This window comes from Ricinus communis, chromosome 1 (genome assembly GCF_019578655.1).
Source record: "Ricinus communis isolate WT05 ecotype wild-type chromosome 1, ASM1957865v1, whole genome shotgun sequence".
In the NCBI taxonomy this organism is placed as follows: domain Eukaryota; kingdom Viridiplantae; phylum Streptophyta; class Magnoliopsida; order Malpighiales; family Euphorbiaceae; genus Ricinus; species Ricinus communis.
The window spans coordinates 10,250,645-10,268,225 of record NC_063256.1 but is presented as its reverse complement, the minus strand read 5'-3'; the positions used below and the strand labels follow the sequence as shown (position 1 = coordinate 10,268,225).

Genomic DNA, 17,581 nt, shown 5'->3' with positions numbered 1-17,581 from the left:
TTTATCAAATACGGGTAACGGAATCCATATTTTCATTCATGATTTATGTATATAACTTTACAAATAAATAATCTAAATAGCAGATTTTTGAGAGAAGAATTAAAGAGAAAATATCTCAGCATTTTCCACTGTTTTGGTTTCTCATTATTTCAAACCTTAAGAAGGTTGCAGAACTTAATTAAAGACTGACATGGCTACTCTAACAATAATTACTCATTGTGGTAATTTCCTTTCTTTTTCTTTTTCATGAATCCATTTTCTCTTTTTGCATTAACAAATCATTACATTTTTCTTGCCCTTTTTTTTTTAGTAGAGTGGCGAATTTATTAGCTCTAATTGATTTCTTCAATGGCGATTTGGGTTTGCCACAAGTGTGCTGCTGCTTCATATGTGGAAATCATGTCTGCTTCCATGATGACACTATATACCTGTGTTTGGTGGAGGTTGCTTTTTCAATATTAATTTTTATTTTATATTAAAATTGCTTTTACAAAAAGCATATTAAAATTGTTTAATACCGAGATCAATTCCAAACAAACTCTATATTAGATAAGCTGACACTCCTTGTAAGACTAATCATATCTAAAATCTTGAATTAAGTTGATTCTAATTTGATATTGAAATCATCTCCTTTCTTGATTTTGTTTCTACCAATTTTTTCTGATTTGATGAACATAATGTTGAATGCATGTAGCATTTCAAAAAGGTGTTTTGGACTGAAATACTTTTATTAATTTACATCTAAACTCTTTTATTTAGTTTTATTTTCTAAAGAGCTTCGCGGGACCATTAGCTCGCACCCATGAGAATTAGACTAAAAGTTCAATTTCAATATTAAAATTCATTTTTTATCGAGTCGAAGTTTCTATCAGATATTTATGCAATTTTAAAAAATAAAATAAAAAAATTATTTTAAAAAATAGATATTGCTATTTATATCTCTCATGCTTCTTTGCTGGGTTCTCTACAATTTAATTTTTTGTTCTTCTTGTTGCCTAATATTACTAAAAAATTAGAAGGAGAAATACCTTGTAAATCCTTAAAAGGTTCCTCTTATTTTGCATTGATTAATAACTGCTATGGTAACAAAGTCCGGTTCATTAAAACTAGGGGCTTCACTCTTCTTCTTCCTATTAGGGTTTTAAACACTAACTTTTTAAAGTTTTTACTGTTAAGTTTCTGATTTTACTACACTTGGCACAGCTCCTATGCATGTATTACTATTGCCAATCACTGCTGGGTTATTTCACCCTTTTCTTCTAGGCACAAACAATATAACTATTGCGTAATTTTGTTTAAAGTAGACAAGTATCATTAGTTCTTCCACTAACTATTTTAACATCCTTGAATTTAATCCAATTATATTACTACGTATTCTTATTTTTAATAATTAATTGAATATTAGTTATTTCCATTAGTCAATGTTGTTTTTATTAAAAATACCAAATCTCTTAAGTTTTATCAAATTATAATAACGGATTTTTGAGGTTTTTAATAATTAATTTTGATATTTCTCAACAATATTATAAAATAATTAACAAAAATTTAATTTAATTTATTTCTCAACAATATTCTTATATGTTTTTTGAAATAACTTAGACGGCAGAGTGTAATGTAATGGATACAAAACAAAACAAAACGCAAGAATCCAAATATCAATTGAATAGAGAAAGGCGCAGAGAGAAAGAGAGAGAGAGATATAACAGGAACCTCCATAGAAGCTACATGGGATAATTTTAGCTTTTTCCTTTTTTTTCCTTCTCTTTTCGTCAATTATCAAGATTGTGCAATGCAGAAGATCCCCCTTATTCTCCTCCTTACTCCTTAGGCACCTTCCTAGAAACCATCCATTCCGGAATAAAATAAAACAAAAATCAATACCCATCCAAAAGAATTTTTTGGTTTTTTCTTTTAAAAGGATTCCTTTAATATGCTAAAACCAATGTGATTGCTACTGTGCCTAAATCACACACCATCATCATCTACTTGAGTCTTAACTTATTAATCAGACCGTTCATATCCCAGTTGTTCTTGTAGAAAGTTAGAAACTGCCCATATAGTTCTGAACCATGTAGCTCCAAATACTATAATAAAACTTTCTATTGTCCTTTTTCTTTTCTTTTTTCTTTTGAACTGCAATTTTCTACTGTCGTTGACCGCTCCAAAACTCCTATATATATCCATCACCTTACAGGACACTAGTTCCGTGCCCAAATTCAATACTATTTAACCATTTTCCTTTCATATTATCTTAGCAAATTGAAATGGAAAAGGATCAAATTGGCACTAAAACTGCAACAAGCAGGGTGTATGAGGATTTGTTACCAGTGATGGCAGAGAAGCTTGATGTCGATTCCTTTGTGTCAGAGTTATGCGGTGGCTTTCGGCTCCTGGCAGACCCTGAGAAAAGATTGATAACATCAGAGAGCCTGAGGAGAAATTCAGCACTTCTAGGTATGGAAGGGATGAGCAAAGAAGACTCAGAGGAGATGGTACGAGAGGGAGATCTTGATGGGGATGGAGCACTCAATGAAACGGAATTTTGCATCCTGATGGTCAGACTTAGCCCTGAAATGATGGAGGATGCTGAAGACTGGCTTCAGAAGGCGATTGATCATGAGTTGGGGAAGTCGTCACCTTGATCTCTTTCTGTATTTCTTTTACTTGTTCGGTAAATCATTGTATCGCTTTGATAAATATGTTAAGGAATGAGTATTGATCATATTGATTAAAAATATTGCGGGTTATGGAAAAATGGGAGCTTCCAACTTGATGAAAGATGAGCCCTTGGTTATTTAAACTAACTGTATACTGCAAAGCAAAACGTCCCCACAGCCTGACTCGAGAAGCTATGTTGATGATTAAACAAGTCTTTCTTCATCGCCCAGCCTCCCCTCACAATCTAAGAAGCAATAAAAAAAGAATTGCAGATACCGATATAAATACAATTACAATATGTTATAAGCACGTCAACAGTTAATTTTTAAGAATTTTATTAGTGTTTTAGATAGGCGACTATACATCTCATCTAGTTTTCATTTCAGAATACAAAAGGTAGAACGAGACCTCTGCCTCCTAAAAAAACCTTTCACCAAATCAGCTTGACCTCAATTGGTATTAGTTACTATGTTCAAATTCAAACAATATAATAAAAGATAATATATTTCATATAAATAAAATTTAATTTTTTATAACATCATTTATAAATCTTTTCTAATTTAAAAAAATTACAAACGTATATATTTATTTTAACTTGACAAGTTATTATACTTTTAATGAAACTTGATTATATTTGTAAATATTATAAACTAATTAGATTAAGAAACTAATTTTAGAACTTATTATCAAATTGCCTACAGTAAGTATCAAAACGATTCGGATTCTAGAAGTATCCAAACCATATTATTAAAACAAGTCTTAGTTGCCCCTATTATGCGATTAGCGGAAATGAAAGTGATGATACTTTAAAGTATTCTTTCATTTCGTCTCTTCCAGAAGAACTTCAGCCTGAAATTCATTCCTCCATCAATGCAACTAAAAGAGCTGTAAATGCTATAACTTTTGGAGAAATATGGCAATTTACATTGGCAGTACTCAAAAGACTGTGTGAGTTACAAAAATTCTTCAAGTCATTGCAGTCTCAAGGTACTCTTACAAAGCAGGCATGTAATAGAGATCATCTAAAAATCAAGTACAAATCTTCAAATTGCACATGTTCAAGGTGTTTCAGTACGAAAAAGTACAAATCCTCTTCCAAACATTACAAAGAAAGCAAGAAGATGAACAAGACTCATTCTAAGAAGTTTCGTTACTTCAGAAAAAAGAAAGATAAAAGCACCAAGTCCTCCAGATGCTACGTTTGCAAGAAGAAAGGACAGTTTGCAAAAAATTGTCCTAAAAACCCAGATAAGGCAGCTAAGATGGTCCAGCATGTAAGCATGACATTGTCATTGCCAGAAGATTTCGAAGAAGATATCGAGTCTCTCCTCTCCGAACAAGACGTCCCCACTAGTGATAATCTTTTTGGAGTAGAAATACATCAAGATTCTAGTTCATCGGAAGATGATTCTTCTTCAGGATCAGAAGAAATTCCAGTTCTAATGAGGGATTTACAGATGGAAAGTATTGATACCATCCTAGCGGATGTAATGCAGTACCCATAATCTCCCAGCTTGGCTCCTGAGTCTACCCAATTTGCAGCTCAACCAGAGCCTCCCATTCTTTATGTGCCTGTTCAGGTCTTGCCTTCAAAATATGTCAAGCCAGCGATAGTAATTGCTTTCTTTGACACTGGGGCATAAAAAAGCATAATGAACTAGTCAATTATTCCATCACAAGAATGTTGGTGATACCTAGAGAATAGATTTAAGACCGCTAATGGAGAGATTTTTAGGACAATCCTGATTACAAAACAACGGATAGGTATACAGTTTTTCCCAAATTGTGTTATCTGGACGCATGTTATTATATCAGAATTGCCAAACAATGACCTCTTGATCGGATTTGACATTTATCATCAGGCTGCAAAGTTACAAATCCTCCCTACAGGTATTAAATTCAAGAGGCAATTCCGTCCATATACAGATACCAGTAATCTGTTTGCTATCTCAGATGTAGAAGGACCTTTCCTAGAATACAGGGAAAAGTTCTTATCATTTTGTTCTAAATCACATGCTCATTTTCAGTATCCTCAGCCACTCTGGAAGAACCCACAATTTTTCATTAAGCTACCTTTCAAGCTAAATGAAGATGTGAATCCTACTAGGGCGACCCACCCTAGAATGTCTCCATCAAATTTAGCATTTGACAGATCATAATGCTTAGCGCTCCTTCAGCAAGGTCTTATTCAACCCACAACATCTTAGTGGGCTTGCCAAGCATTTTATGTTGAAAAAAGATCAGAGAGAATTAGAGGAAAAAAGCGGTTTGTTATTAATTACAAGCCTCTAAACTATTTTCTACAGGATAACAAATTTCCTCTTTCAAGGATCTCAAACCTCAAAGTCCACATCCAGAAAGCCCGATACTATTCAAAGTTTGATTTAAAGGCAGGCTTCTGGCAATTAGGCATAAACCCAGCTGACAGGCATAAAACAGCATTCTGCATTCCGAATGCCCAATATCAGTGGACGGTCATGCCATTTGGGCTCAAAATAGCCCTATCACTGTTCTAAAAGACCATGGTGCAAGTATTTCAACCCATCTTACATTCGGCCCTGATTTATATTTATGACATATTACTATTTTCAGAAACAGATGATGCTCATCATGAACTTCTACAGCATTTTTTGGCAATTGTCCAAAAATATGGAATCATGCTTTCTGAAAAGAAGAGCATTATTGGACAGAGGAAAATTGAATTTCTTGGCATGAATTTCAAAGATGGATAATACACTTATGGTGTCCATCTCACTGAAGAATTGAAAAATTTTCCTGACGAGAATCTTTCAGTAAAGCAGATCCAACAATTTCTCAAGATTCTTAACTATGTCAGAGATGCCCTGCCCTATTTGTCCATATATACATGTCATCTCTCAAAAATGCTAAAGAATGATCCTCCTCCATGGTCTGTAGAGCAAACTATAGCTGTCAAGAAATTAAAAGAACTGGCCCGGGATCCGCCTACACTGACGATACCCTCAACAGGAAAATTAATACTCCAAACAGATGCATCTGACTACGCATGGGGAGCAATATTGCTCGAGAATCTTGACGAAAAGGAAAGGTTGTGTGGATATGCATCAGGAACCTTTTCTAAAGCAAAGACACATTACCATTCAGCATACAAGGAGATTCTTGCAGTCAAATACAGCATAAAAAAATTTGAATTCTTTCTCATCAGCCAACATTTCACTGTAAGGATGGACAACTCCTTTTTTCCAAAGATTCTTGAATTCAATCAGAAAACTATTCCTGAAGCACAGTTGCTGAGATTGAAGTCATGGTTCATCAAATATGACTTTGAAGTCCAGCATATAAAAGGGACCAAGAATGTGATTCCGGATTTCTTATCCAGACTCTCTAAGCCTAGTCCCCAGCCAGTGATTCACCTGACGTCCACTTTTGATCTTCCAATCATCTTCATAGCCTCACTCAAAAACAAAGGATCATCTTCATCCATGCCAACTCAGCCACCATCTCCTCCAACCCTACCTCCAGGACTGACTTCAAAACAAGTAAGTAATTTTACCAGAAATATGATGTTCCATTACCTCTCCGTCATTCAACAAACTTTCAAAATCCTAATGAGTCCACATTTCTTTTACCCTAATCACCCATGGAGATTGGTTTATCACCTCACCCCCTCACATCCTCAGATACCAGAAGAACTTTGGTTCTTATGGTGCATCTCTACCCTCTGTTATCATGCAATTGAAGTTCCTCTTATAGACCTCCTGTACTTCCTTAATCTTGACACTAATAACGGAACATTACCATGGCAGTATCTTACCTGGTTTCAGACTGAATATCAGTGGAAGGTTGACCTGTTAAAATTAATCCACGAAAATAAACTTTTCACTGATAACAATGCTCGGGCATCAGAATACCGAGTAATTTTCATTATCCACAGGCCCTATTTTCAAGTCATTCAATGAGTATATGCCACTCAAAATATATGTTACCATTGGAAAACCATTGATCGGCCTCTGCATCAGGCACCACTTGTTATGGCAGAACTGGATCTTACACTCGGAATTAGGAACCATAAGGAAAACATGGTCATTTCCACTCCACTCATCTGCACACAGCAATGGATGGATGTTGTGTCACAATCTCCCACATTGCCGACACCCCGGGATGACCCCACACTCTGTCAAGAACAGCAGAATGCACTAATGCAAGATTCCCAGCCACTGGAAGATAATGAAAAGCTAGACGACATCAACACTGGTCCATGGTACAGACATCTTTATTAAGTGTTGTCGTGTCTCAGTTACAGCTGTCAAAAGTTGGGGTAAAATTATGTATTGTCATAGTCTGATCATAGTCTTTATATATTGTCATAGTCTTTATGTATTGTCATAATCTTTTGTCATAGTCTTTATATATGTCCTGAAAGCCAATCACGTGGTGCGAACAGTTAGGCTTCCTTGAAATGTATACTATACAAGCCCTGTCACTTAGTGTTTTGGGTGAGCTTCAAGTCTCTATTTAAAGAGGCCCTAGTTGTAATGAGGGGGCAAACTTCCTTCCCTCTTCTGATAAATAAAATCTCTATGTTCTAATACTTATAGCTGTCTAAGCTCTCTCTCTCTTCTCTGATCCTGCTAAATTACAATCTGTTTATGCTCGAATACAAAAAGGTTAGCTTAGCTCATCGGGAATTTAAAGAATAAAAGACCCCCAGACTAGGTGTGCCGTCTTAGTCGTAGTTTGCGATCCTTATCCGGCCTCGAACTTACAGCATGAGTATCTGGAAATAAACAATAAAAATAATAAAATATTTATAACAAGCATCAGGAGCGTCCGGAGCGTCCATATCTGCAGTGTTATCAAAGACGGATACTTTTACCTTTCAACCTTTCAAAAATGCTGGTACCTCTTATAGCTCTCAATAGTCCAAAACCAGCATGAACTGCATGTATTGATTTAAAAAGCAAATATTTACCGAGCTAGAAGTACAATAGCTCAACACAACTGCATCACTCAACCGCTGAACAAGAAGCATATCATACAAATTTGTTAACGAACATTCACCTTTGCAAGGGAATAGAATTTTGCTAAAGCACAGTAATTTTAGTAAGGAAGCTCATTCATAACAAATTGAAAAGAATTCAAAGTACACTTTCATTATCTACTGAACTCGGTATGAATGTAAAGATTAATTATATCTACTAATGCCATTCAAACATTTCAACTCCTACTCTAATCCAAAGCCCTTTTGTCTGCATACAAAAAAGGAAAAAATCTAGAGTACTATTGCCAAATTGTTGCTCTCCACATGACAGATAGAATTGCACATAGAACCAGCACACTTCTTCAGTAAGGTGGTGCCTCCTCATGTTCGTGATCTTCGAACTGGTGATCGACTGTTACACAAGAATTCAGGAAACTTTAAAAAGTAGAAAACAAAATTTGTTTAAACAATATTAAAAAAAAAAAAAAAGGGTTAATCATATATAGTCACCAATAACTCTACCTGCGGTATCTACCATACTCAGGACTCTGATCCCTACCATATTCAGGACTTCTACGCCTGTCATAAGATGGGCCATTGTACTTATCATACACTGGGCTGCGAGCCCTACCATAGTCTGGACTAGGTCGCCTGCGATACACAGGACTTGGAGACCTCCCATAATGACTTCCTCTTCTGGGGCTATCAGATTTATCTCCCCTCTCACTGTCATCCCTCAAAGCATACTCAACAGAAACAACCCTGTCCAATATCTTGCTGCAAAAACACGACAGATGTGGAGTTCTTTTAATCAAATGAACAGAATAAGATAAAAGTACAAAAAAAATGTAAGAACACAGTTTTAGCTAAACAGTACAAAAAGAAGTCTACTTACGTCATGTGTGTACACTCGAGAGCTTTGGTAGCATCTTCCTGTGTCTCAAACTGCACAAATGCAAAGTTCCTCCGAATTCTGACATGAAGAACCTCTCCATATCGCTCAAAATGTCTCTTTATATCTTCAACCCTTGTGTGAATAGGATCAAAATTAATTACAAAGAGGGTCTTAGTTGGCCTTTGGTTTGCCATTGATCTGGATCCATCACGATGCCGACCACGTTCACCCTAGATTGTTAACAAGAACACCAACCTTTAGGATGCAGCCTTGTCAGACCACTTATGACCCAGAATAATTACATTTTAAAGGAATTGAACACGACTGTTAAGTTCAAAACAAACAAAAATAATAATAATATACCCTAGCCCACTCCACTGACAACTTGCGCCTGTCATATCCAAATGATATGTTGTCAAGTCCACGTATGGCATCTGCTGCATCACGTTCATCCTCAAAATAAACAAACGCAAAACCTGCAATGATATTTATACAAATATATGTATAAGAGATCGTATTGATTATGTATGAATTAGGAACCATATCCACTCAATTTGAGTACATCAGCCAACTCAAGGTATTTTTCCCCTAAAAAGAGCTTAAAATTATACAACACCTGCATAAACTTGATGGCTGATGCACATAAGGATGTAGAAGCGTTGCATGATGAACTAAATCAACATGTTGACAATTTAGAGTTTTAAATCCAAAGTTTCAGGTCTGAGATGTCAGTGCTAAGCATGCTTCGCCATTCATACAGCACAAGTTCAGAAATGGAAGGCATGGCAAGACAGATTTCATTGATCCCCCTATTATCAGTAGTGGTAGACATGGCATAATAAATTGATTGATCCCCCCACGACCATTCTTGAGAAATGGCAACTTTGGGCGGTGTAGTGGGTGAGTGACGGATGGTCATGTGAAGAAAATGCAGAATACTTCCATCTGTGAGTGGAAGGAGAGCAGGCAAGCAAGAAATGTTTTGCAGAGAAGTTGACGAGCCAAGATAGAAGCTCAATTTTCCTTAGAAGTTCCTGCGTCAAAACAAACACTTAATATGGAGGTGCTCGCCAGAGAAACTGCTATCTTGCAGCTGCCATTTCATTTTCTGACTGGACAATGTAATCAGAGATTATCACTACCTAAGTAGTGTATATCTGAACCCAACAAATTGATTTCTAGCATACATTTTTTTATCTAGCCAATAAAAATTACTACCAATTGACATAATAATTAATAATTCCAAGGACAAAAACTCAAGCTACTTGGCTTGAAACTCATCATTCACGACAGGTACAAGGCATAACGAAAGTAGTGTGAACTTTTGCTAATATTCTGTTAAGCAAATAAAAACAAAAGGACATGTATCCCACTTTTTTGACAAGATTACTTGACCTTATTCCTTAGGAGGAAGTAAATATGGGAGTTACAATGAAGTTATATACTAACAAGACCATACATAATACAGAAATACTTAACCTTTATATGACATGAAAATATTATCAGATTTCATAAAAAAACAAGAAAAGCAAAATGCTGCAACTTAATAACCAAAATCTGTACAGTATAGAGGTAAAAGAAAATAATCAACGTACAGGAATGTCACACCAATACATACATCACAACCACATCTGCGTACACACTCAAAGTATAACCAACACAATTAACCAAAATTTGTCCACAAGACTAACAATCGTCGCCTCGAAGGATATAGTAACGAAACTACTCATATTTCAAAGATTTGGAATATAAAACAAAACAAAAGAATAAATAAATAAAAGATACCAGATTTCATGTCGACTCGCTCCACTCGTCCGTACTTGCTGAAGAGGCGTTCCAACTCAGATTGGCGAGTCTCGAACTCAAAGTTTCCAACAAAAATCGGCCGTGCCATTGTTGCCAGAGAAAATGCCTCTCTTTAAACCCTAAAACAAAACACCATAAACAACAAATCAAAATCAAATCCCAAACCAAACAAATAAACGATATGCATATAAAGAAAATAAGTGTAAGGTTTCCTATTCTTTTACTTTATCTGCAATCGAGCAGACAGATCGAAAAGGTTAGATATAATACCCGATTAAAGCTTTAATTTTGTTATTGCAGAAAACCCTAGATATTTTTTTGTGAACAGAGAGGAAACCCTAAATTGTGAAATAACGTATGTTTTTAGACGAAAGCGCGTGAAAGTGTTTATATAGTCAAAATCAAGGGATGGTTTGACATAGCTCTTTCTCTTTGCCGTCTGATCAGACTTACGTGGTCAGATCTTGACCGTTGGGATATGTTGGGCTTCTGTAAGGGGCTACGGGTATGGGTTTTGAAGTAGACTTCTTCGAGTTAAATGACTAAAATTCGAATTTAAAACTTAAGTTGAGATATGATTTATTATAAGACTAAATTAAGCATGTGGATATCAAATGATATCTTATTGTATGAATTTTATGCGACACGATTTTTCCCCAAATTATGAGATGGATTTCAGCCTATATAGCTTTGTGGACTCAGGGTTTATCCGATATCGTTTTAGTTGTACGAAAATGTTCATTGTTTATTGACTCAATTTTATTAAAAATATATATATACTACAGTATAAATATTTATAGTATAGGTTTAGCTTAGTTTTTTATTATTTATTAACTGTATAAAGATAATTTATATTATGTCTATAATATAAATATTTATTTAAATGAATTAGTGGTATAATTCTTATTAATGGCGAATATATATTGATAAATTAGTGAATATAATGCCTATAAATGATAAATATTTATATAAATTATAAAAAGATTTCAACATGTATCACAAAAATAATAAATTTTTTTATAAACAATTAATATTTTTATTTGAGAATATTGATAAACATTATAGATACAAATAATAAATATTATAATACCAGATAATAAACATTAATATTAACATTGATAAATAATTCATCAAATAAAATAAATATGAATATTAAATTCACAGATAATGGATATTTCAATACGAAAAAAAATTATTATAAAATATTACATCTAATGGACATATATATATATATATATATATATATATATATATATATATATATATATATATATATAAATGAATATTTTAGTACATGTAAATGAATAAAAATATTAATATGTACATAGTCCAATAAAAAAATTTTGACATATGTTAACTATCTTTTGACACATATATAATTTTTAATTTTGACGCATGTATTTATTACTAACACGTGGAATTCAAATTTATGTATAATTTTTAATATGATATTAATTTATATATTTATTTTATCATTAATTTAAAAAAATTAAAAATAATAAAGAAGCGGTGACTACATTTTAGAAGTATAATGCACCACCCATTTTGGAAATAATGTACCATAACATAAATATTTATAGTATAATTTTAGCTTGATTTTTTTTTACCAACTATGTAAGGACGATTTATGTTATGTCTATATTATATATATATTCATTTGAATGGATTAGTAGGTATGATTCTCATCAATGGCGAATATCCATTGACAAACTAATGAATAGTAGGCTTAAAAATTATAAATATTTATATCAATTATAAAAAAATTTCAATATGCATCACAAAAATAATAAAAAATTTCATAAATAATCAATATTTCTATTTGAAAATATTGATGAAAATTATATATACAGATAATAAATATTGCAGTACCAGATAATGACCATTAATATTAATACTAATGAATAATACATTAAACAAAATAAACATGAACATTAACCGTAATGAATATTTAGTCCATAGTTAATAAATATTTAAATACAAAGAAAGTTAATTATTATAAAATATTATATCTAATGGATATTATACATAGAGAAAATAAATATTTTAGTAATATGTAAACGAACAAAAAAATATTAATATATATCTAGTCTAAGACTTTTTGACATGTGTTATTATACTCTAACATATATGATTTTTAATTTTGACATGTATACTTGTTATTCACACGTAGAATTTAAGTTTATGTGTAATTTTATAGTTTTTCTATTATTTTTTTATATTTTTTATATTTTTGTATTAATAATAACTTAAAATATAAAAAAACTAATAAAGATGTTAAAAATATTGAATTTATGATTATTTTTAAATATTAAAATATCTATTTAATTTTTATATAATATTATTATTTATAATCAAAATAATTACGACGGTCGTACAATGGTGGGTAAATGACTAGCTTTAATATATATATATATATATATATATATATATTTAAGAATATTATTTTTAATATAATATTGATTTTAAAATCAATTTATTATAATTTTTAAAAATAAAAATTATATTCTTAAAAATAAATACACATGTTAAAATAAAAATTTTGAAATATTAACAGTAAAATAATTACAACAAATAAATGACTCACTTTTTTAAATATATAAAAATTTATTTAATATAGAATTTTTAATTTAATATAAACTTTTATAAATTTATTTTAATATAATTTAAAAAAAAAAAAAAAAAAGAACATGCACATGCCTACAACTTCACGCTAAAGCACATACCAAAATAAAAACAAACTGGTTGGATATCTTATTGTCTAATGCCTAACCAAAGATATGTTCCCGCATTTTTTAATTTAAAAAGAAGTGAAGTGTGGCTCCCTCCCCACACGTATGTAAAAGACTCTAGTTCATATAAATTCATGTACCAGGGTCCATATGTTATAAGCATTGCGATTTTTTTAAAAGAAATTAATTTTACGATTTCTTTTTAATGGTTCTCAAAAAAAACTTATTTATATAATATTTTATTTTGAAAAGAAAGGAAAAGCGATTCCCGTAGTAGCGGCGAGCGAAATGGGAGCAGCCAGAAAATAGATTTATGGATGGAATCAAATATGCAGTATTTACGGACAAAAGTACTCGGTTATTGGGGAAAAATCAATATACTTTTAATGTCGAATCAGGATCAACTAGGACAGAAATAAAGCATTGGGTCGAACTCTTCTTTGGTGTCAAGGTAATAGATATGAATAGCCATCGACGAATATTTATTTTTAAATAGAGTTATAGGATTAGGGGCGGATGTAGCCAAGTGGATCAAGGCAGTGGATTGTGAATCCATCAGACTTCACCGAATAATAAGAAGCTTAGGACCTCCGTACGTAAACTTGCTAGTCGAAAAAAAATCTTCGTCTTTAGATATTCTTAAGGTAAAGCGCCGCGGTTCTCTCCATCCGATCGATAGTAAGAGCCAATACCTTCATGTGCCTTTACTGTTCGTCCTGGAGCAGCACTGAAGAACAAACATAAAAAAGGGGATAAAGTCAAATAGTCTTCTTACCAATATACATATTATGACTAGAAATGCGGTACAAATAATTCAAAACATCTGGTATAAAAAAATTTTAAATTTTTAAAAAGCAAAGAGCTGCCAACGAATGGATCCTTACCCTCTCTAGTGAACCGATACACCAAGCGCTCTGCAAGGGCTATAGGACCGGGGCCAGCTGGGAACACAGGGGGATCCGGCATATCCCAGAGGTCATCTCCGGACTCGACCGATCCCTTTTGATTGTACAAGAATATGTGGAGCTCAGTATGTCTGGAAGCACAGGAGGACGTTCTTTTGCTGATATTATTACCAGTATTCGATATTGGGTCATTCGTAGCATTACTATACATTCCCTATTCATTGCAGGTTGGTTATTCGTCAGTACGGGTTTATTTATGAGAAAAATATATTAAAAATATATCTTAAAATATTAAACAATTATTTTAACTTATATTGTAGTAAAAATAAGGTAGATTTGTCATTTTTATTTTGTATTTTTGTGTTTGACATTTATGAATTAAATGATATTATCTATTTTCTTATAGCAATTAGTGTATTTCAATGACATGAGATACGTGTTTCAAAAAATATATATAAATATCAAAATATATTTTAAAATACATAAAGATATAATTAAAATAAAACTAAAAAAATTATTTAAGGGTGCCAATGAAAATAATAGTTTTATATTACAGCAACTATTTGAAAGATAAAAATGATCATATGATATTGAAATAATATCTATAAAATATAGAAACATATTATAATATAGTTTTTAAAAAAAAATCATATAAATAAAAAAATTTCACATATTAAGTCATAAAAAGAAAATTAGACAGTAAATTTACAGCTCATTTTCCATGTATTTATAAAAGATCCTAGTCTATATTTATATTAAGAGAATTAAACATTGTACAAAAATTTCTAAGACTTCTTCTGATTTACATTAATTAAAGAATTTATAAACAAAATCTTATTCGTCAAAGCATCCTTATATTTTATATATTAAATAACAATAATAAATTTACTCCAAATAAAATAAATTTAAAATCTTAATAATCTATTTAGTCAAAGAATTCCTTTTAAGTGTATTATATTTCTTTTACCTTTTTGCTTCAAAATTCTCATTATTATGTTAATGAAAGTGTGATCATTTAAAATTCAAATCAATATTTGCCAATATTGTGAAATTCAGTTGCTCACTCGAAATTGAAAATTCTCATTAAATTATGCTATTATCTTGAAAGTAAAATATTCAAAACATAATGGAAATTATAATTTTAATATAGAAAAGAATATTTATATTTACAAATAATTTACTTTTAGTTATATAATAATTTTAATTCTAAAAAATAGTAATATCAATTATATTGATAACATTAATTTACACAATATAGAATTAATTAATTAATTTTTATAATAAAATTTTAAAATATTAAAAAAATTAAAAATATCTAATTTACTGTTATTTTTAAAATATGATAAATAAATATGAAGTATTAAAAATTCTATAAAATTTTACTTATAAACTTGATTGTATAATCATATAATAATAACAGACATGTAACGTATGGATAAACAATTAGTAAATTTTTTAATTGATAGCCTAATTACTAATATTCTAAAGTTTTGAAATTTTTATGATTTAAACTAATTATTTTAATTTTTTTAAATTTGTGAAGTTATTAATATTTTCAATATCCAGCAAAAAAGATGAAAACTACATATTGGAATTGGAATAAGAATTTAATGATGGGTGTAAAAAGAATTAATGAGAGTCGACTGGGATTGAATGTAGTGTTTTAAAGAGAGGGTGAGTGATGGTGCTGGGGTTCAAACCAACAGAGGAACCCAACTTAATTTTTCTTTTATATTATTTTTTAAATCTTAAGAAATATATATATATAGAAATTGTTATTTTTCTTAAAATAGATTTATAAAGATATTTAACAAAAAATATAAATAAGTGAAATAAAAATTAACAAATTTATTTTATTTAGAAGAAAAAACATGAAAGCAAGTAAAATAAAAATAATAAAATTGAAAAAAATATTTAAATATTATAGAATATATTAACATACTAATATGAAATTTATATAGAAATTATATTTATTTAATTAGAATTAGTTTGATTATAATTAATTCCACACAAATTTGATTGTTCTACTTCATACAAAACATATAAATTTTAAATTTATAAATAAATTCTAAAAATTTCAATTAAATATAATGTTAATTAATTTTGAAAATTAGAATACATTAACTAGTGTTCTATTTAATACATTTTTCTCAATTCTTCTTATCCTAGTTTCAAAATCAAAAGAGCTAAAAAACATTTTCGCCGCAAAAGGCAACAATCACCTTTCAACGAGGTAAATACATTGTTTGTATCTCAAGCTCTGAAATGGAGTTGTCCTCTTCTTTGGTACACACATGCATACTGCTCAGGTTGCATTTGAAAGTGGAGTAATTTGAAACCCAGCTGATTATACATTCTAATGATTCCAATTAACATGTGTCTGTCTGCATATCTCACTAGTGTGGACTGCACGCCTAAAATACAAATATGGTTAGCATATGATTGTTACATTGTACTCATATGTGATGGACAAATGAGAAGGAATAGTCTCTGATCCAAAATATGGTATCAGCGCATAGAAAAGCTAAATTTGCAAGATTTCACATACAAATAGAGGAGGTTTTGAAATTGAAATCTTAATCCCGACACTAAGTGTTGGGCTACGAGACCCAAGTATGTGGCCTAGACATGTGAATAAAGAGGAAGAATCTTTGATGACCAGAACAGCATTGCCAAGGTAGGAAGAGACATAGTTTGAACAATTTAAGGGCAGCCTGCAACATCAGATTCTGTTATAATCTGGTTCAACCACTCCATTTAAGAAGCAAGATCAAGCCAAGCTGAAAAGCCATATAGATTCAGCAACATCAATCTCATAAACAGTATTACATTTCTTTAGTGTAGCAGCTAGGATGTTCCCTTGTGAATTCCTAATGACAGCTCCAAACCTGCTTCAATCCCAGTTTGGAAAAGTTTTGAGGAGCTATCAGTACTTTGCGAAGAATATTTATGAGTTGGTGTCTGTTGATAATATGATAAAAAAATTATAAACGTTAGAATTTAGTTTAATTATAATTAATTTAATGAATTTAATTAAAATATGAAATTTGAATTTTTGGATATTTTTTTTAAAAAATTATAGAATTTATTTATACTAAACACATTGTAAACACCTTTTTTTTGTCTTGGTAATTCCTTTTAGATTTATGTATTTCTTTTTTTTAAAGTGAATGATATAGAACACAACAGCAAATATAAATGGAATTTATCTCTAAAATTCTTATATCATTCTTTTAACTAAAATTTGAATAATATTTTCTTTCTGAAACCAGAAGTCAACTTCATTAAGAAATGTTATCAGCTAACAAAACTCCCTCAATACACTGAGGTGGAAACATAGAATAAAAAGGACAAGCAAGAACATAAGACTCTGTAGCCAAAACATGAGCAGCCTTATTGGCTTGTCTTCTGGCAAAGAAACACAGAATCTTGGATAGCCATTCCAAACTCCGAATCATCAGTTTTCCTTGAATAAAATGCATCAACTATCTTGGCAGCCAGCTGAAAAACGACAGATGAAACTCCCATCCCCAGCACCCCCATTGGATAGCTTCACGCAACCCGGAAACTTGAGCATCTCTAGCCGACAATATATTTGAGTAATTTAAGAATGAGAATTCTAAAATTG

At 31.3% G+C, this 17,581-nt stretch overlaps 2 protein-coding genes across 3 annotated transcripts; one reads left to right on the top strand and one right to left on the bottom strand.

Moving 5' to 3' along the window:
• The first annotated feature begins 2,025 nt into the window (after nt 1-2,025).
• On the top strand, nt 2,026-2,735 carry LOC8263476 (calcium-binding protein KIC). The gene has a single exon (XM_015721875.3). The coding sequence runs from the start codon at nt 2,265-2,267 to the stop codon at nt 2,640-2,642; it is 378 nt and encodes a 125-aa protein (XP_015577361.1). The 5' UTR covers nt 2,026-2,264; the 3' UTR covers nt 2,643-2,735.
• Nucleotides 2,736-7,735: 5,000 nt separating this feature from the next.
• LOC8263475 (serine/arginine-rich splicing factor RS31) lies at nt 7,736-10,747 on the bottom strand. 2 transcript variants are annotated; one of them, XM_015721857.3, is made up of 6 exons: nt 10,590-10,747; nt 10,299-10,438; nt 8,877-8,989; nt 8,514-8,743; nt 8,141-8,395; nt 7,736-8,030 (listed from the first exon to the last, which is right to left on the bottom strand). In XM_015721857.3, the coding sequence occupies exons 2-6, from the start codon at nt 10,405-10,407 to the stop codon at nt 8,000-8,002; spliced, it is 738 nt and encodes a 245-aa protein (XP_015577343.1). In that variant the 5' UTR covers nt 10,408-10,438; nt 10,590-10,747; the 3' UTR covers nt 7,736-7,999. The 2 variants fall into 2 exon arrangements, with proteins under 2 accessions (XP_015577343.1, XP_015577344.1); XM_015721858.3 differs by lacking the exon at nt 10,590-10,747 and adding an exon at nt 9,130-9,547 and having other exon boundaries at nt 10,299-10,436.
• Between the last annotated feature and the right edge of the window lie 6,834 nt (nt 10,748-17,581).

Bases quoted from the DNA above. Each gene is read 5' to 3' on its own strand.
- LOC8263476 (XM_015721875.3), top strand. From the start codon at position 2,265: ATGGAAAAGGATCAAATTGGCACTAAAACTGCAACAAGCAGGGTGTAT.
- LOC8263475 (XM_015721857.3), bottom strand. From the start codon at position 10,407: ATGGCACGGCCGATTTTTGTTGGAAACTTTGAGTTCGAGACTCGCCAA. The intron at 8,990-10,298 runs GTATCTTTTATT...ATATCATTGCAG, and splicing joins GCGAGTCGACATGAAATCTG to GTTTTGCGTTTGTTTATTTT. The intron at 8,744-8,876 runs GTATATTATTAT...TTAACAATCTAG, and splicing joins TGTCAGTGGAGTGGGCTAGG to GGTGAACGTGGTCGGCATCG.